Source organism: Artemia franciscana, chromosome 16 (assembly GCF_032884065.1).
Source record: "Artemia franciscana chromosome 16, ASM3288406v1, whole genome shotgun sequence".
Classification (NCBI taxonomy): Eukaryota; Metazoa; Arthropoda; class Branchiopoda; order Anostraca; family Artemiidae; genus Artemia; species Artemia franciscana.
This window is the reverse complement of record NC_088878.1, coordinates 29,763,463-29,784,759: the sequence shown is the minus strand read 5'-3', so window position 1 is coordinate 29,784,759 and position 21,297 is coordinate 29,763,463. Positions and strand designations below refer to the sequence as shown.

General features: G+C 35.2%; 1 protein-coding gene across 1 annotated transcript in view; it reads left to right on the top strand.

The window, feature by feature from the left end:
* LOC136037324 (carboxypeptidase D-like) overlaps positions 1-21,297 on the top strand; it is a 56,571-nt gene that overhangs the window by 5,736 nt on the left and 29,538 nt on the right. The window contains exon 2 of the mRNA XM_065719992.1: positions 6,290-6,598. Coding sequence (XP_065576064.1) covers positions 6,290-6,598 — 309 coding nt within the window. The remainder of the gene's footprint in view (positions 1-6,289; positions 6,599-21,297) is intronic.

Sequence of the window (21,297 nt, the reverse complement as noted above, 5' to 3'; positions counted from 1 at the left end):
GTTGGTTCATAGTTCAGCCAGTTTAGCTCGAAAAGTACTGAAGTAATAGTAGAAGATTTGAAGTAAAAGAAAGAAAAATTATAAAAATAGGTGCAAAGACCCATGAAAAATCGTTGAACTTCTTTCATTGAGTCATCTGTTGATTGATAAGAATTTAATAAGTCTTTGATTTCTATAAAACCAGGAGCTAACCCTTTGCTGATTCATAGTAGCGATATTAGAAAGTTGACCCATGGCGAAAAGCTACTTTAGAATAAAAGAACAAAATGTCTGTTTTAATAATGATCAAAACTTATTGAACAGCTGATGAATTGCATCATTTTTTTTGTAAGAAAAAATTGTTCATGTGCTGCGCCAGCTTGAAAATTTCTGTTTGACAACTTTTTTCGTTGGACACACCGAATAAATTAGATAATGAGTCAACTTAAAAACGTGTCAACTCCCGATTTAGAAGCCTCCCCCAGACCACTCAGCCTGTCTCAATGTGGTCATAGGGGAACATCCTACGGATATATAGGGCACTTCCATAGGATGTACGGACCAAGGGGGGACCTTGTCTCTGGGGGTCCATTATAAAAACTGGGTCACCCTTGCCCGGGGCATTATATACAGGCAGGGGAGGAAGAAGATCCCTCATATGTACGATTAAATTGCTTGGTGATACAGAACACCATCGTCGGAGGATCCTCTATACGAGAACAACTGCGACAGGGTGTAGGATCCAGATCTATGGACACTGGCCTCTGCAAAGGGCCGTCTCGACCCTTTCGGGGTACGTGTAAGACTGGGGATCAAGTGGTCAACTCTATTCCCACTCGAGGATTGGCACCCCTCGAGGAAATTATACCCTCGTAAATGACATAGCATTCGCACTGGACTTTGATTAATGGAGTAATTCTTCTGGGTTTGATCGGTTTTGGTGGGCGTTGGGGTCGAAAAACCCCTTCCTAACTAATTTATCTATTGAGGGTTGCCCTCCCTCCTCATAGTAGCATAATATTTGTAGGCATGAATAATTATGCGTTGGAGGTAATAAGCTTGTGCAGGATTTCGACTCTTTTTGATAAAAGAGCCGCAGCAAGTGTTAAAAACCATGTTACGACCATTAAGGCTCAGGAGTGCACAAATTCTACTGGAGGTCCCAGGGACTTCTTGCTTTCTGGTTCTAAGCCGGCTTAAGTGCTTCAGTGTTTTGGTCCCCATCCTGTACTGATATCCGGGACTACTGTTTTTTCCGAGACCAAAATAATTCTACTGATTTATAGAATTTAAAATTTGAACTTGGAATGTTACAACCTTAAAAAAGGACTTATCTACCAATTCAGGCGATTCAAACTGGACTTATTAGGAGTCTCAGAACCTTGTATCCAAGGAGTAGGAAGCATGAAATTAGGTGATATAAAATTGGTTTACTCAGGCAGGAAGGATGGGGTACACAGACAAAGAGTAGGGCTGCTAAGGAAGGAAACTAATAAGGAAGCTGCTAAGTCTTGTTTATACTAGGAAGGCATAAGTAATAAACTGCTAACAACTCATTTTATGACTAAAAAGTTCAGGGTATCAGTTATAGTAGTATTCGCCCCTGTAAAACCGACTGACGGAGATGCTAGTGATTCGGATGAATTTTACTTACAGTTACAGGAGAAAATAGACAGGGTCTGAGGTACAAATATGGTGTTTTTGTTAGGAGGTTTTAACGCCCAGGTCGGTAGATATAAGGATATATGGTATCCTAGCCATGGTAAACTTGATATAGGAAAAGAAAACAGCAATGGCTACAGACTGTTGCAACTTTGTAGGTATAAAATAGTTGTAGATATAAGTTAAAATTGTACTCACGTGATGGCAAAAAAAAAATATTGATTAAGTTATTTTAAACCAAAGACTGGCAGGATCAATACAAGATACTAGGGTATATAGGAGTACTGTTATTAATGTTAAAAGTAAAGACTGCCATCTGATAGTGCCTGGATTTAATATATTGCTGAAATCTCGGAAGAGTAACTACCTCCCGAGAATTTACAATGTTGGTAGACTCTAGGATGGGAATTTGGGAGAAGATTTCCAGGAACATTTGAATACTAAACTGGAGAGTTTAAAATTTGACAATAAGGACGATGGAAGGAATAACTTTAGGAAAACATGTTGTGAAGTTGCTGGTGGTGTCTTGGGGGAAAAATTATGACTGCAGCTAGGAATATCAGTAAAAAAGATTTATGTTTTATTGAGAGGAGAAGGAGCTTGTACAAAAATTATCTGATTGATAGATTAAATAAAAACAAAATGAATGTAAAGAAAGTGGAGAAAGTTTTAAAATATGAAGTACTGAGATGTGATTTGGAGGTCAAGGATAAAATTGGCGTGGATCTCGAAGATGCAGCTAGACGACATAATATTAAAATATTTTACTGGAATGTTAATCAATTGAAAGGTAGTAATCAATCTTGACTTGTCCCAGTTAAAGATAGGAACGGGGCCACAATTAGGTATAGCGAAAGGGTTAAAGAGAGATAGGTAAAACGTTTTGAGAATGTGCTAAATCAAGACAGAGTTGCAGAAAAAGATATAGAGGAAAAAAAAATTGTGATTCTTTGGATCTGAAGGACGATTTGTTTTGTGAGAAAGAATTAGCGACAGTACTTAAAGGATTAAGAAATAATAAGGCTCCATGTGTTGATAGTGTGGTTAATGAGTTTCTTAAATATGGTGGCTCTGATGTCAGAAATAAATTACTGAAGATTATGAGTATGACTTTTGAAAAAGGGGAAGTACATAGTTATTTTAGAAAATTCTTAAATAAACCACTGTATAAGAAAGGTGATTAGAGTGAGTGTGGTAATTATTGAAACATTAGTCTGATCTCTGTAGGTAGTGAATTACTTAGTAATAGGATACTTTTTAGACTGAGAGATGCTGCAGACAAAATATTAAGAGAAAAACAGTGCGGTTTTAGAAAAAGTAGAGGATGTTTCCTGAATTTTCACTCTTAGGTGAATAATTGAGAAATGCCTGAGTCATCAAACACATTTGGTCCTCAATTCTATTTATTATGAGCAAGCGTGAATGAACTTTTAGAGGTTTTGCGAGATCAGGTTGCTAGAATATGTTTGGAAATAAATGCTAAGTAGACTAAGTCACTAAGGCTAGGAATGAGTAAAGATGAAAAGGTGACGTAGGGAAACGAAATGATTAATCAGTTGCACAGCTTCACTTGCCTTGGTTTCATTATTAGTAAAGAGGGTGGGAGCATTGAAGATGTTAAAAGTAGAATAGCCAAGACTCAGGGTGTTTTTTCACAGTTTAAAAGGTTGGAAGGATAGTAAGATAAGTTTGTAGAAATTAAGATTAGAATTAAGATTATAATATTGGAGGCTACACTGATGAAAGTTGTCAAGTTTGGCTCTAAAACAGGCACTCCAAAAAGCAGATGAAGATTTGCTGGATATTTTGCAGAGAAATTGCCTACGGATTGCTCTGGGTACCCGGCTGACTGACTGTTCTTTAAACATTCAGCTGTAAGAAAACTGTGGTTCAATCTCACTCTCTAAGGCTATAATGAGAGAAAGGTTGAGATGAATAGGGGATATTCTGCGTATGAAAGATGACAGATTCCCAAAGATTGTCCTTTTGGACTAACTGACTAGGGCTGAACGAAAAGCAGGTCGTCCGCGTTTGGGGTGGAAGGATGTCATAAAGAAAGATTTGATGTAAATGGAAACTTATTGGGAGGGTGAAAAGAAGGTGGCTTTAAATAGATTGGGATGGAGGAGGAGCGTGCTTAGCTCTGTTGGCCTCAGACGGCTTAGTGCTGCTTTGATTTACTAGTAGTAGTAGTAATAGTAAAAGTTCACGGCAAACTACACAAGCGAAACAGAATATACCATTGTGATCCGTGGTTCATAGGTTGTGCAACACTGCATGGGGCTTGACAGAGGAAGTCTAGTTTGATACAACAGCTGCCGTGCAGGTCATGAAAAAGCATGGTTTTCAGCCTGCTGGAGATTTTGCAAATTTCACAAAAGTCTATCTTATCCGTTTCGTGGTCTACAAATCAAAATGAAGTTTTAGTTTTTCTCTGCTGCTATTACGAGCCATAGATTGTTCGTAAGACAATAAACTACGAAAGAAGTGTTTTTGCTCCATAATCAATGACGTCAAATTGGTTGCGCCCTTGGATTTCGAAAGACCGTTTGTGGGTGCATTTGGGAGGGGAGTAGGCTTACAATAAAAAATTATTTGTTAATTGGAATTAAAAAATAATTAGGATTTCAGAGGGTTCCAGGCTGTTTGTACATACCAGGGTCTTGGTTTTTGTACACCATCACAAACTTTAGATTAGCAGTAATTTTTGATAGTCTCTAGTTGTTTCCATTTAATTTTTCTTCTGTTTTCACCGTTTATTGAGTTTTCGCATCCACGAAATTTTTATCCCTGTCCTATAGAACAGTTCGTGGTAACGAACTGTAAAAGGAGCGACCCGGCTCAATGGTAACAGAAACTCTAAAAACTGGAATTTTGATACCAATAGTTACATAAAAAAATGCATTTTAATACTGATTTTAAATATATAACTTTCATCAAGATTAGTCTTACCTATCAAAAGTTACGAGCTTGAGAAAATTTGCCTCATTTTAGAAAATAGGGGAAAGCACCCCCTAAAAGTCATACAATCTTAACGAAAATCACACCATCAGATTCAGCGTATCAGAGAACCTTATTGTAGGAGTTTCAAGCTCCTATCTACAATAATGTGGAATTTCGCATTTTTTGCCAGAAGACAAATCACGGATGCGTGTTTATTTGTTTTTTTTTCCCAGGGGTGATCGTATCGACCCAGTGGTCCTAGAATGTCGCGATAGGGCTATTCTAACGAAAGTTAAAAGTTCTAGTGTCCTTTTAAGTGACTACAAAAACGGGAGGGCACCTAGGCCCCCTCCCACGCTCATTTTTTCCCCAAAGTCGCCGGATCAAAATTCTGAGATAGCCATTTTATTCAGCATAGTCGAAAAACCTAATAACTATGTCTTTGGGGACGACTTACTCCCCCGCAGTCCCCGTGGGATGGGTTGCAAGTTACAAACTTTAACCTGTGTTTACATGTTGTAATGGTTACTGGGAAGTGTACGGACGTTTTCAGGGGGACTTTTTGGGTTTGGTAGGGAGAGTTGAGGTGGGGGGGGGGGTATGTGGGAGGATCTTTCCATGGAAAAAACTCATGGGGGAAGAGACTTTCAATGAAGGGGGCGCAAGATTTTTTAGTATTATTTAAAAAAAACATGAAAAAGTAAATATGAAAGCTTTGTTTCTGCTGAAAGAGAGGAGCAGCATTAAAACTTAAAACGAGCAGAAATTATTGTGCATATGAGGGGTTTACCTCCTCCTAATACCTCGCTCTTTACGCTAAAGTATTTTAAGTAATTTCAACTACTTATTCTACGGCCTTTGTGATTCAAGGGTCATTCTTAAGGAATTGGGACTTAATTTAAGCTTTAGCGTAAAGAGCGAGGTGTCGACGAGGGGTGAACTCCCTCATATACGCAATAAAAAAAAAATACGAATATAGAAGTTCGTTACGTAAGTTAATTCGTAAATTACGTATATGTTTTACTAATGAAAATGTTCGTAAAAAAATTAAAAGTTCTAGTTGCCTTTTTAAGTAATCAAAAAATTGGAGGGCAATTAGGCTTCCTCCCTCTCTCCTTTTTTCTCAAAATCTTCCGATTAAAACTTTAAGAAAGCCATTTAGCAAAAAAAATTAATATGCAAATTTAGTTTAATTATTTATGTTCGGAGAGCCAAGATCAAAACATGCATTAATTAAAAAACGTCCAGAAATTACATAAAAAAAGTTTTTTTTTAAATGAAAGTAAGGAGCGACATTAAAACTTAAAACGACCAGAAATTACTTTGCATATGAAAGGGGCTTTTCCTCCTCAACGCCCTTCTCTTTACGCTAAAGTTTTTTACTATTTTAAGAAGTAGAGTTAAGAAAAAGAGTCAAAAGTTTTTACTGTTTTAAGAAGTAGAGTTAAGAAAAAGAGTCAAAAGTTTTTTACTGTTTTAAGAAGTAGAGTTAAGAGAAAGAGTCAAACTTTAGCGTAAAGAGTGGGGCGTTGAGGAGGAAAAGCCCCTTTCATATACGGAGTAATTTCTGTTCGTTTTAAGTTTTATTGTCGCTCTTTACTTTCATTTAAAAAAACTTGTTTTTTTATTTAATTCCGAAACAGAATTCTGCTTATTTGACTGACCGTACCACTGGCTCATTTCTATTTATCCCTTCTTTTATTAGGAAGCAGCTGAAAGTCGACCTGATATAGTGCGTTTATATTCAATTGGCAAATCTCTACAAGGTCGTGACCTATGGGTGTTTGAATTCCGGAATGGAGCTACTACTGAGCCTCGCCCTATTGGTATGCCCATGATGAAATACATAGGGAACATGCATGGAAATGAAGCCGTTGGGAAAGAAATGCTTATTTATCTATCTCATTTGTTTTTGACCGAGGGAGACAGTGACCCCCGTCTTCAAAAGATCCTTAATACGACCTCACTTCATATTATGCCCACTATGAACCCTGATGGATTTGAAAGAGCCAAGGTATGTATATTCTTATAAGCAAATATGTTCAATAGGATAGAAAGGGCTAACAGCATAAATTGACATGGAAAAATTAAAAGATTTATTAGTCGCTTATTCAATTTGATCATGATGAATCAATGCCTGTGGATTAACAATTTAACTACAACTTTAACATTTAGTGAGTTTTTAACCAATATTTAACTCTTTTTCATAGCTAAAAATAAGAGAAACCTCAATGGTTTAAGGTTAAATTTCCGAATGGCTATTATATTCAGAAAAAGTATTAAAAGGCATCAAGTGATATGTTCATTTAATTCATAGCTAAGTAAAGGAAATGTCTCTAAATTTAACTATCTAAATGACGCCAAGACAGATACTGTGCCAGATAAAAAGTATACAAAGCGCCCCCCCCCCCCTAGCTGAATTGCTGTCTATAGCCTAGCCAACACAAGGAGTACTAAGAATAAGCTATTTGGATGTCCCATATTTAAAAAAAACAACATCAAAACAAAACAAGGTAAGTTTTTAGTACTCCCTTCCTTCATAACGAAACACGGTAAAATTCTGGATTGATACGTTTTTGAAGTTTATATTATTACCCCTCTCCCCTAAATAAAAATATTGGTTGCGCCCTTGCCCTTGTTGAATTTTCAACAGCTTGACTCTTTCCTGTCCGCCGCTTGTTTACCGTTTGTCATTAAATCAATTGAGGTTACAGCAGTAGCTGCAACCTAGTAACGGCTAATAGTAACCGAAAATAAGTTATTTTGAAACCAAATCAGATCGAAATAAAAATGTACACCATGGCCCCATGGTACCATGGTATAGAAGCTCCATGACTGAAAACCCTTTACATGAAATATACAGTCCCCTGTCTTCACCAAGAAAGAAAATCACTTTTTTCGGCCTGGGAAGCACTTATGTATCCTATTTCTTCTGCTTTTTCTCCGCTGTTAGCGGGGCACTAGAACATAATAGAGATTTTTAGGGTTCATGTTAAAGGAAATTACTACATCTAGGGCCTTTCCAGGTTAAAAAAAAATTAAAATGAAATCACTTTTTGGCAAAAAAAAACTGCATCATCATATTCAAGATGATGAGTTACGTCGTAATCATAGGTTTCAACCATAAATGGCATTACTTAAAATACTTTGAAGGGTGCCCTGGGTAATGATGACAAGGCAGTTTGTTCTTTACTAGTCCTGCCCAAGGTCATTTCCTGTGTGTAATACACGCCCAAAGAAAAAGTCATGTCGTTCAACGTTTGAAAACTGTAAGGACCCTTAGCCGATCATGGAATACTTATGTAGTGTGCAAACAACTGATGGAGTATTCCATCAGAAGAAATAAGTTGCTCTATTGAAAGTAGACTTTTGGTATTTTTGTCCCAAGTTGTATTTTGGCCCAAAATGTATTTTGGGCTATATATTTTAAATTGAAGGGGAGGGGTAAAATGAAGCAGTCAACATTTAGAAATGAAATAAGCAAGCATTTATAATGTTTTAAAGCAGTTTCAGTATTTTTTAGTATTTCCTACTGCAGGGTAGCATCACTATACCCGACACCCAGAACGAAACAGTAACTCGAACATGCACCGTTTAATGCATTAAGTGCTTGGGACACACCCTTCACACATAAGTATTACTTCAGCGGTATAACTAGAATGTAGCTTAGTGTAATATAATATAATGCATAGTTTAGTTTAACCTTTGACAAGACGCCCTGCCTTAAAACCCGTTTCGCGAGGTTCAATGTGAATTAACAAATGACTACGAGAAAGGTATTTTGAGTCAGAACATGCTAACAGTATGCGGAAATACGGATAAGACCTCTTGCCTGTAGTAATTACAACCAGGAAATATTGCATATAGCTCAAATATAGGCTAAACAGCAACAAATAACTGACTTTGAACCTTGTCTTGAACGTTTTATGTGTGTTTTTTTGTTTTTTATTTATTTATTTTTTTTTACAAGGGAATGAAATATGTAGAGGGCAGCCCCTCTCTAAGCATAAACACAGTGCAAGAAAAACAAGGAAGTATTCAAAAATTTTGTTCTAGGAGGGGGATTACCATAAAGAACTTTTGAAAATGCATCAAAAATTCGTCTATATGCATTTTTGTTACTTTTTACGAGCCGGACATCAAACTTTCAGAAGGAGGGGTTCAAATCCCGTAGCCTCCCTCCCCTGGATACGGCCCTGATGAATGTCCTAAAATTTTGTACATGTCTTAATTCTGTTATAGCTCTTATGCTTACGATCACATGCACACGACAATGGGCATGCCATTGCACGTCCACTTTTTCATATCATTTATATTATTTATAACTCATTTTATTTATCTTAACTCATATTTTATTCATTCATATTTTAATATTTTATATTTAATATTTTATTATATTATATTTATATTATATTATATTATATTATTTTATAATATTATATAAAATTTTTAATTTCAACTTAATTTCAACTTATAATTTTTAATTATAATATTATATAAAATTTTATAATATAATATTATATATTATTTATATTATTTTATATTATATTATATTTTATATTTTAATATTTATATTTTATATACATATTTTAACTCATTTATAACTCGTATTATTTATAACTTTGTGCTTAGTCGAATTTGACATTATTTAGGTTTGATTACAGTTTGTACTGAATATGTAATTTAGTAGTGAGTTTAGTACTGAATATTATACTGAGACCTTATCTCTACTGTTGCTTATTTTCTTAGGATTACGTGCACTGCACAGTTGACGCACCTAATTCCGGTCTACTTTTACATTTCAGTGTTAGAAATTTGGCCTCACTGTATTTATTCGCCTCTATCTGCTCTCTTTGCTCACTAACGTCAGTAGATCTGACCTTCAGCCTTGGTGTAACGTCACTCTAAGTCGAGTTCCCAGAAATTTTATTTTCTAGTGAATTTTTCTCCACTTGTATTATTAACAATAGTACTCACGTTTCCAATACTACTTTTAAAAAAGTTTGGCAAATCAGAGGGAAAAATGTGAACAAAATAAAAAAATAACAAGATCATGGATTTCTAAATAGAAAAATTACAAGAAAAGTGATAAACTGAATATTATTTTGCTACTACTACTACTAACAACTCACTGCAGCCCCAAGCTGCACCTAAACTGCAGCACCCACTCTATTCAAATCCTCCTTCTTTATATCGTCCAAGGAAGTTTTCATTTTCCTTAAATCTTTCTTTTTGACATCCTCCCACCCCAACCGCGGACTACCTGCTTTCCGTTTAGTCCTAGACGGTTGGCCGAAAAGGACAATCTTTGGTAATCTGTCATGTTTCATCCGCAACGTCTTCGAGTATAATTAAGGTATATGGTTATGCTAGTATATGCTTTTGCTAGTGATTTAAGTGCGTCATTAGGGGGGTATATTTTTTCACTGAGAAAAAAGTCGAGTAGCTACTTGACTACCCACATAAGCCTGAAAACCACTTTTCGAGAAACCTAAACTACTATTAATCACCCATTTAATAAGATCTTCGATAGCAACCAACTGAGATTTGCTGTTTGTGATTTTCCATCTTTTCTGAATAAGGTATCTCTAAGGTTTTTTTTATTCTTGAGGAATTGAGTTTATTTACCCCCACCCCTCCCCCACAAAAATGGTGCCTATCTGTTAAACGAAACACTCAAGATTTACACTGTGTAAGATCTGACAGAAACCGGTTTCCTTTCTTGGGTTGGTTATGATTTGCTTATTTGAGTGAGAAAAACCACGATGTTCGTATATTTTGATTAAATATTTTATATATAAGTGGTTAGGGGTTAGTTTGAGTTATATTATGTATTTAATATAATGCGTTCTGCGCGGCCTGCTTTCAACTTCATGTTCCTTTTATTACCAATATACTTCCATTTACAAACAAAAATATCCCAAAGGGCTCAATGGCCCGTTATTTGCGAAAAAAACAAATATAAATAAATATTAAGTATATTCACACTTAAAATATATTTAGATTCTACTCACCAGTCCCCACCCGAGTGCAACTGGTTTCCGCACCACCTAAATTAAAAAAATCCACAATTCTTTGTCATTGTTTCCATAATTTTTTTCTACTGGTATTATATTATCATCATGTTTTAGTATATTTCATTAGAACTAAACCAGCTACACTTCTAAGGTATGTTTCATTTAACAGACAACTGCCAAAAAAAAAGAATTTCATTTTGACATTTGTGGCCCGATTTCACGAACCAGTAATTCATGTCCCATTTTGCCCATACTACTGCTTCAAATTAGTAAGAGTCACGTGGCTTTTCTTAGTTTCTAAGATCAAGAGGTCGCTGCTGCAAACTCTTTAGTTACAGTCCTGTATAATGGCATAATTTTTCTACTGCTTCAAATTAGTAAGAGTCACATGGCTTTTCTTAGTTTCTAAGATCAAGAGGTGGCTGCTGCAAACTCTTTAGTTACAGTCCTGTATATTGGCATAATTTTTCTACTGCTTCAAATTAGTAAGAGTCACGTGGCTTTTCTTAGTTTCTAAGATCAAGAGGTGGCTGCTGCAAACTCTTTAGTTACAGTCCTGTATATTGGCATAATTTTTCTACTGCTTCAAATTAGTAAGAGTCACGTGGCTTTTCTTAGTTTCTAAGATCAAGAGGTGGCTGCTGCAAACTCTTTAGTTACAGTCCTGTATCTATATATATATAAATAAATTGTCTGTCTGTGTGTCTGTCTGTGGATCAGGTGACGTCATGTTTCTGTGTCAGCTGACGTCATGAAGTTAGTTGTCGTCATTTTTGCTATGACGGTGACGTCATTAAAGATATTTAAGACATATATGTTCACGTAGAAATCTATTAATGTTTAAGTTTAAAATGACTGATGAACTTACAATGGCAAAAGCCGATGAAGATGCTCAAAGAGTCTATGCCAAAAAACTTGCTGCTGATAGAGAAAGTCAGAAAAGAAAGCGTGCCGAGGAATCAAAAGAACAGCAAGGAAACAGGCTTGAGGCTAAAGAACGCAAAACCGCGCAGTTAGATGAAGATCCACCTGGACAGCGAGAGTCAAAACATATCAAAACTGAAAATGATAGCGATGATGATTGGGTTTGGGATTTTGACTCGGATAAGGTCATCAATGCCTACCAGATTTTAGTTAAAAAAACAAAGGTTCGGCGATATGTATTTCATAGTGAAGCTGAAAAATAAAGAAGAAAAAGAAAACTGAAAAAAGAAAAAATGTAAAAAACTAAAAAATACTAAAAAGAAAAAACACTCAAAGAGAAATTACAGACCGGGACACAAATGACGACCATGACAGAGGGAATATAAATAACGACCGGGACACTCAAAGAGAAATTACAGACTGGGATACCGGGACACAAATGATGGCCGGGACACAGGGAATATAAATGACGACCAGGACACAGGTATTTAAGAATATCGTTCAAAGACAAATTTTTAATTGTAAGAAGACCGTTGAAAGAGAAATTTCTAATTGTAAAATGACTGAAGAACCTACAATGGCAACGGCACCACCATCGAAGTAGATAACCAGTGGGTTGTTCCATATTCCCCATTAGTGCGAAACGTCAACCCCAAGTCAAATTCGTGCATTGTTTGGCATCATTTTAACAACTTGCTCTCCATCAGCTTCTACAGAGTTATGGGAAAAATATAAGTCAAAAATGTCCGAAGATATACTCCATCGAAAACAGTTAGAGACGTCAGATATGACTTTTGATTTTACATCAGAAATTTATAACTACACTTTAGTTGTTATAGAAGATTTGTGCGTACGTATGGCAAACAAACCTCTTCAGGATTTGGGAATGCCTTCACCTAACCGTATCGCTGCTGTTTCGACATGTGTAGAATTGGATCGTGAAAAAAGTTACAGTACGAATGATCTATTGTCGTATGTACAAAATAACATTTCCAAGTTAACGTCGGAACAAAAAGACATTTATGATACGATAGACTCAATTTCAGGGCGTATACAACTACCTGCTGATTTCTGTAATTTAGTGACGTCCAAAAATTAATTGATTGAAAAAGTATTTCCGAATATTCTAAAAAATTATAAAAATAATAAATGGCTAAGTGAAAGAGCGATTCTCGCACCCAAAAATATAGACGTCCACGAAATCAACAATATTGTTTTGACCAAGATTCGAGACCAGGCAGTCCTTTACAAGTCAGTCGACACAGTTTTGGGACCAAATGAAGCGGTTAATTATCCATCTGAATTTTTCAATTCCATAGATCTTTCAGGGTTTCCACCACACGTGCTACAACTAAAAATAGGCGTACCAATAATACTTTTAAGAAATATCAACCCACCAAAGCTTTGCAATGGCACGTGACTTGCCGTAAAAAAAACAATGGAAAACCTAATAGAGGCCACAATCTTGACAGGGCCTTTTGAGGGTGAGGCTGTTCTTATTCCTCGCATTCCCATGATTCCAACGGATCTGCCTTTACAATTTAAAAGATTGTAATTCCCAATTCGATTAGCATTTGCAATCACCTTTAACAAAGCTCAAGGTCAATCATTAGAAATGTGGTATAGATCTTAATACTGATTGTTTTTCCCATGGATAATTGTGCGTTGCATGTTCGAGGGTCGGTAAACCTGACAATCTATTTATATGCAGCGACAATTGGACAGCGAAAAATGTTGTATATTCGCAAGTTTTACGCAGTTAATTTGTATTGTATCTACCTATCTATCTATCTATATAAAAACGAGTTGTGTGTATGCATGTTTGTTTGTTTGCAAAAAGAGCGTTTGCATATGACGTCATTATTAGTGCATACGGCTTTGTATATGCACAGACAATGGGAAAGCCAAGAATGTTGTATATTCGCAATTTTTACGTAGTTTAACTCCTGCAGACGAAATGAATGCTTGCCTGAAAAATTCTAATTTATGGGTACACGTAAAAATATTAAAATTAACTACAAATATGCGTGTCCGATTGCAAAACGATGACTCTGGTCAAACATTTTCAGATCAATTGCTGGCAATTGGAAACGGAAAGCTCCCAGTAGTGGGAAAGCCAAAAATGTTGTATATTCGCAATTTTTACGTAGTTTGAAACACATATATAAATCTATCTATATTCACAGGTGGGACACAGGGACACAACTACAATGGCGCGTAACTAATATGGCGCGTAACGACTTACGCGCGCGGGGGGGCTTGGGGGGGCGCGAAGCGCCCCACCAACTAGATGTTGGGGTGGCGCGAAGCGCCACCCCAACAGCTAGTATTGGCATAATTTTTCTACTGCTTCAAATTAGTAAGAGTCACGTGGCTTTTCTTAGTTTCTAAGATCAAGAGGTCGCTGCTGCAAACTCTTTAGTTACAGTCCTGTATATTGGCATAATTTTTCTACTGCTTCAAATTAGTAAGAGTCACGTGGCTTTTGTTAGTTTCTAAGATCAAGAGGTCGCTGCTGCAAACTCTTTAGTTACAGTCCTGTATAGTGGCATAATTTTTCTACTGCTTCAAATTAGTAAGAGTCATGTGGCTTTTGTTAGTTTCTAAGATCAAGAGGTCGCTGCTGCAAACTCTTTAGTTACAGTCCTGTATAGTGGCATAATTTTTCTACTGCTTCAAATTAGTAAGAGTCACGTGGCTTTTCTTAGTTTCTATGATCAAGAGGTCGCTGCTGCAAACTCTTTAGTTACAGTCCTGTATATTGGCATAATTTTTCTACTGCTTCAAATTAGTAAGAGTCACGTGGCTTTTCTTTGTTTCTAAGATGAAGAGGTCACTGCTGCAAACTCTTTAGTTACAGTCCTGTATATTGGCATAATTTTTCTACTGCTTCAAATTAGTAAGAGTCACGTGGCTTTTCTTAGTTTCTAAGATCAAGAGGTCGCTGCTGCAAACTCTTTAGTTACAGTCCTGTATATTGGCATAATTTTTCTACTGCTTCAAATTAGTAAGAGTCACGTGGCTTTTCTTAGTTTCTAAGATCAAGAGGTCGCTGCTGCAAACTCTTTAGTTACAGTCCTGTATATTGGCATAATTTTTCTACTGCTTCAAATTAGTAAGAGTCACGTGGCTTTTCTTAGTTTCTAAGATCAAGAGGTCGCTGCTGCAAACTGTTTAGTTACAGTCCTGTATATTGGCATAATTTTTCTACTGCTTCAAATTAGTAAGAGTCACGTGGCTTTTCTTAGTTTCTAAGATCAAGAGGTGGCATCTGCAAACTCTTTAGTTACAGTCCTGTATATTGGCATAATTTTTCTACTGCTTCAAATTAGTAAGAGTCACGTGGCTTTTCTTAGTTTCTAAGATCAAGAGGTCGCTGGTGCAAACTCTTTAGTTACAGTCCTGTATATTGGCATAATTTTTCTACTGCTTCAAATTAGTAAGAGTCACGTGGCTTTTCTTAGTTTCTAAGATCAAGAGGTCGTTGCTGCAAACTCTTTAGTTACAGTCCTGTATATTGGCATAATTTTTTTAAGTCTATAACTATTTTCTTTCAATACAATTGTAAAATTTTTTTTCAATGCAATTCTTTCAACTGCAAAAGGACTACGAGAGTTATACACACTTTTGTTTATTATTAGGCTATATCAGGGTACAAATCTTTCATGCTTTGACAATTTAGTTAATTGAGATCCATGACCGAAAAAATGACACTCGATCTTCTGGAGAGATTAATATTCCATTGGTTGTGTCGACCCGGTTGACGATCTCTGTGCTTCATAAGGGGATTTGAAGTTGAAAAAATCTAGGTCAGAATTAAAAAAGATAATAGTGATATTTCTTTTTTCAAGAAGAAATAAAAGAAATCTTTTTTACTAAGTATGAATTTTAGTTCTTTTGTTCTAGTTTTTTTGTGAGGGGGAGGTTTAAATAAATAACTGAGCAACTTGTTTTGGCCTCTAAGGGTATTAGTACTGTTGAATTCTTTTGTTGTAAGGCTTGTGGTGCCGATTAGGTCGTACTATTGGTTTTCTAAAAAAAAATTTTTTTTTCTTTGTCCTATTTTATTTTTTTAAGTATTTTTACCACCCCCCTCGGACAAATTTTCTACTTCTCAGGGTGGTTTTATTATCGTTTTTGTTTTGGTTTAATAATTGTTTTTGACTATTTTGACAATTATTTAATTATTTGACAATCTTAACTATTCTTTAGAAATAGTTTTTAACTTAGTTTAATCAAAATTAAATTAAATTAAATACCAATATATTACTACTAATTCAGATCCCATTATTATTACAATTATTCAAATTCCTTTTTTATTAGTAATAAGAATACTGGCTTGAAATTCACCTAACAAAATTAGGAATAAATGCTTGACCAGTAATTAATGACAAACTAGCTGTTGGGGTGGCGCTTCGCGCCCCCCCAAGCCCCCCTGCACGCGTAAGTCGTTACGCGCCATATTAGTTACGCGCCATTGTAGTTGTGTCCCTGTGTCCCACCTGTGAATAGATATATATATATATCTATATATATAAAAATAAGTTGTCTGTGGATGGATGGATGGATGGATGTGTGGATGGATGTGTCAGGTGACGTCACCTGAAAAAACTGGATTAGGTGACGTCAAAACTGAAAAAACTAAAAAAAGGCAAAAACTACAAAAAAAAACTAAAAACTAATAAAAAAAATAAAAAAGCTAAAAAACTAAAAAAACTATAAAGGTAAAAACCAATAAAAAACTAAAAAAAAAACTGAAAAAACTAAAAAAAGGCAAAAACTACAAAAAAAAACTAAAAACTAATAAAAAAAGTAAAAAAGCTAAAAAACTAAAAAAACTAAAAAAACTAAAAAAAGGTAAAAAACTAAAAAAAATAAAAAATAAAAAAAAACTAAAAAAAAGGAAAAAACTGAAAAATAAGCTAAAATAAAGGTAAAAACCAATAAAAAACTAAAAAAAAAAAGGAAAAAACTAATAAATGACGACACTCAAAGAGAAAGCGACCAGGACAAAAAACTAAAAAAAAAGGCAAAAACTACAAAAAAACTAAAAACTAATAAAAAAAATAAAAAAGCTAAAAAACTAAAAAAACTAAAAAAAGGTAAAAAACTAAAAAAACTAAAAACTAAAAAAAAACTAAAAAAGGTAAAAACTAAAAGAACTAAAAAAGAAAAAAATAAATGACGACACTCAAAGAGAAAGCGACCAGGACAAAAGGAATGTTCGATTAGCAATCAACAAAGCACCGGGACACAGGGAGTATAAATGACGACCAGGACACAAGTAAAAAAAAAAATTAACAAAACTAAAAAGAAGGTAAAAACTACAAAAAAACTAAAAAGAAAAAAAAACTAAAAACTAATAAAAAAACTAAAAAATCTAAAAATCTAAATAAACTAAAAAAGAAAAAAAAAGGAAAAAAATAAAGGAGAAAAACAAAACTAAAAAACGAATGTATATACAGACCGGTACACCGGGATACAAATGACGACCGGGACACAGGGAATATAAATAACGACCGGGACACAGGGACACAACTACAACGGGGACACCGGGGGAAACAGGGGGATATAAATGACGACCGGGACAAAAAAACTAAAAAGAAATAAAAACTAAAAACTAATAAAAAAAACTAAAAAATCTAAAAATCTAAATAAGCTAAAAAAGAAAAAAAAAGGAAAAAAATAAAGGAGAAAAACAAAACTAAAAAACGAATGTATATACAGACCGGGACACCGGGATACAAATGATGACCGGGACGCGGGACACAGGGAATATAAATGACGACCGGGACACAGGGACACAACTACAACGGGGACACCGGGGGAAACAGGGGGATAACCTGACAATCTATTTATATGCAAAGACAATGGGACAGCAAAGAATGTTGTATATTCGCAAGTTTTACGTAGTTAAAACCATATATATATATATATATCTATATTCACAGGTGGGACATAGGGACACAACTACAATGGCGCGTAACTATTATGGCGCGTAACGACTTACGCGCGCGGGGGGGCTTGGGGGGGGCGCGAAGCGCCCCCACCAACTAGGTGTTGGGGTGGCGCGAAGCGCCACCCCAACAGCTAGTATATTATATATATATACTAGCTGTTGGGGTGGCGCTTCGCGCCACCCCAACACCTAGTTGGTGGGGGCGCTTCGCGCCCCCCCCAAGCCCCCCCGCGCGCGTAAGTCGTTACGCGCCATAATAGTTACGCGCCATTGTAGTTGTGTCCCTATGTCCCACCTGTGAATATAGATAGATATATATATATGGTTTTAACTACGTAAAACTTGCGAATATACAACATTCTTTGCTGTCCCATTGTCTTTGCATATAAATAGATTGTCAGGTTTACCGACTCTTGAACATGCAACATATAATGGTCCATGGGAAAACAATCTGTATTCAGATCTATACCTCATGATTCTAATGATTGCCCTTGAGCTTTGTTGATGGTGATTGCTAATCGACCATTCCCTGTCCCGGTGTCCCGGTCGTCATTTACATCCCCCTGTTTCCCCCGGTGTCCCCGTTGTAGTTGTGTCCCTGTGTCCCGGTCGTCATTTATATTCCCTGTATCCCGGGTCCCGGTCGTCATTTGTATCCCGGTGTCCCGGTCTGTATATACATTCGTTTTTTAGTTTTGTTTTTCTCCTTTATTTTTTTCCTTTTTTTTTCTTTTTTAGCTTATTTAGATTTTTAGATTTTTTAGTTTTTTTATTAGTTTTTAGTTTTTTTTTCTTTTTAGTTTTTTTGTCCCGGTCGTCATTTATATCCCCCTGTTTCCCCCGGTGTCCCCGTTGTAGTTGTGTCCCTGTGTCCCGGTCGTCATTTATATTCCCTGTGTCCCGGTCGTCATTTGTATCCCGGTGTACCGGTCTGTATATACATTCGTTTTTTAGTTTTGTTTTTCTCCTTTATTTTTTTCCTTTTTTTTTCTTTTTTTTATACTCCCTGTTTTTAGTTCTTTTAGTTTTTACCTTTTTTAGTTTTTTTTAGTTTTTAGTTTTTTTAGTTTTTTACCTTTTTTTAGTTTTTTTAGTTTTTTTAGTTTTTTAGCTTTTTTATTTTTTTTATTAGTTTTTAGTTTTTTTGTAGTTTTTGCCTTTTTTTTAGTTTTTTTAGTTTTTTAGCTTTTTTATTAGTTTTTAGTTTTTTTTGTAGTTTTTGCCTTTTTTTAGTTTTTTTTAGTTTTTTAGCTTTTTTATTTTTTTTATTAGTTTTTAGTTTTTTTTGTAGTTTTTGCCTTTTTTTCTCTTTGAGTGTCGTCATTTATTAGTTTTTGCCTTTTTTTCTCTTTGAGTGTCGTCATTTATTAGTTTTTTCCTTTTTTTTTTTAGTTTTTTATTGGTTTTTACCTTTATTTTAGCTTATTTTTCAGTTTTTTCCTTTTTTTTAGTTTTTTTTTATTTTTTATTTTTTTTAGTTTTTTACCTTTTTTTAGTTTTTTTAGTTTTTTTAGTTTTTTAGCTTTTTTACTTTTTTTATTAGTTTTTAGTTTTTTTTTGTAGTTTTTGCCTTTTTTTAGTTTTTTCAGTTTTTTTTTAGTTTTTTTTTGTAGTTTTTGCCTTTTTTTAGTTTTTTTAGTTTTTTAGCTTTTTTATTTTTTTTATTAGTTTTTAGTTTTTTTTGTAGTTTTTGCCTTTTTTAGTTTTTTCAGTTTTGACGTCACCTGATCCAGTTTTTTCAGGTGACGTCACCTGACACATCCATCCACACATCCATCCACAACTTATTTTTATATATATAGATATATATATATATATATATATATATATATATATATATATATATATATATATATATATATATATATATATATATATATATATATATATATATATATATATATATATGTTTTTAACTACGTAAAACATGCGAATATACAACATTCTTCACTGTCCCATTGTCTGTGCATATAAATAGATTGTCAGGTTTACTGACTCTTGAACATGCAACATATAATTGTCCATGGGAAAAACAATCCGTATTCAGATCTATACCTCATTATTCTAATGATGTGTCCCTGTGTCCTGGTCGTCATTTATATTCCCTGTGTCCCTGTCGTCATTTGTGTCCCGGTATCCCAGTTTGTAATTTCTCTTTGAGTGTCCCGGTCGTCATTTATATTCCCTGTGTTCCGGTCGTCATTTGTGTCCCGGTCTGTAATTTCTATTCGAACAATCCCTGTGTCCCGGTCGTCATTTATATATCCCGCCTGTGCCCCCGGCGGTCCCGTTGTAGTTGTGTCCCTATGTCCCGGTCGTCATTTGTATTCCCTGTGTCCCGGTCGTGATTTGTGTCCGGGTGTCCCAGTCTGTAATTTCTCTTTGAGGTTCCCGGTCGTCATTTATATTCCCTGTGTCCCGGTCGTCATTTGTGTTCCGGTATGTAATTTCATCAGTTGACAAACATGACGTCAGTCGACAAACAACTTCATGACGCATACAGCTCAATCCTTATAATAATGTCAGTCGACAAACATGACGTCAGTCGACACACAAACATAACGTCACTCGACACACACACACACACAGACAACTTATTTTTATATATATAGATTACCAGTAACTACTGCTTTAAATTAGTAAGACTGACATGTTCATTTATTAAAATGACCGTTGGACACTGACGTATCGAAACGAAAGTCATGGAGTTACGACCTCGTTCGTCACTGTGTATTTGCTGGCGGTCATTATTAGGAAGCAATCTAGTAGATGAGGTGTCAAGGCCATATTCGGGAGGTGGGGGTGGGATAGGAAGTTTACCCCTCCCCCCGCCGGAAAAAAATCCTGGATATGGCTCAGAGCTGTCCTCCAAGCTCTATTGAGCTTCTGGTTCTAGACAGCTGTCTGCAAAAGTGGAAAATCTGCTTGACATCAGAGCCAAAGTTCATTAACATCCCGAAGCACTAAATTTTAATGTTTGCTTACACAAAATCTCAAAGATATTTGACCAGTATAGTTTTTCTTAACCAGAATGCTGATGATGCTGATTAAAACAAATGTGCTTAGTTCCAGTTTTTGGAATCCTCTAAAATGTATTAACGTACTCAGTCAAGGAGGATGAGTTTAACATGGACTGGAAACATAAAATTTTCCGAACTAAGATTGAGTGCGTGCATCCAAAATTTCTAGCGTCGACACTAATGGATTAAGGACGTTCTGCATTATACTAATCAACACGGAAAGAACTTTCTAGATGGCATTTATAACAATTTTGCGAAAAAGTGAACTCAACGCGTTTATACGTAATTGTACCTTACTGTGAACCAAATGTCTTTCATTCACAGCTTTACCAAAGAATTTAAGTATTTCTTGGGGATTAGTCCCACAATCGTTAAAAACCCATTACGATTATAGTCCAAATAATCCATCCACCTCTTTGGAGCTGAACTATACTATAAGCATGTTGCCTATATATGTTACAATAGCCCAACAATACATTTTGAAAAATGAAGATATTAATCAAAATATTTAAAAATAAGGTGTAACAATCAAAATTAAATAAAAAATGTTTTTTTATTTTTTGGTGTATTTTGTGCTGTTTCGGATTATCTGTAGCGTTCCCTTCATCTTGTTTACCACACCGCCAAAGGCCTTTTGATAACAGAGAGTTTACCGCAGTTCAATGATTCTAATTATAAATTTCAGAATTATGTGCTCCTTGAAATTTTGGTTGAAATATATTAGTTGAAATATAATTAGTCATATAATCATATAATAATACATTACCATTAATTAATTAATAATAATACAATG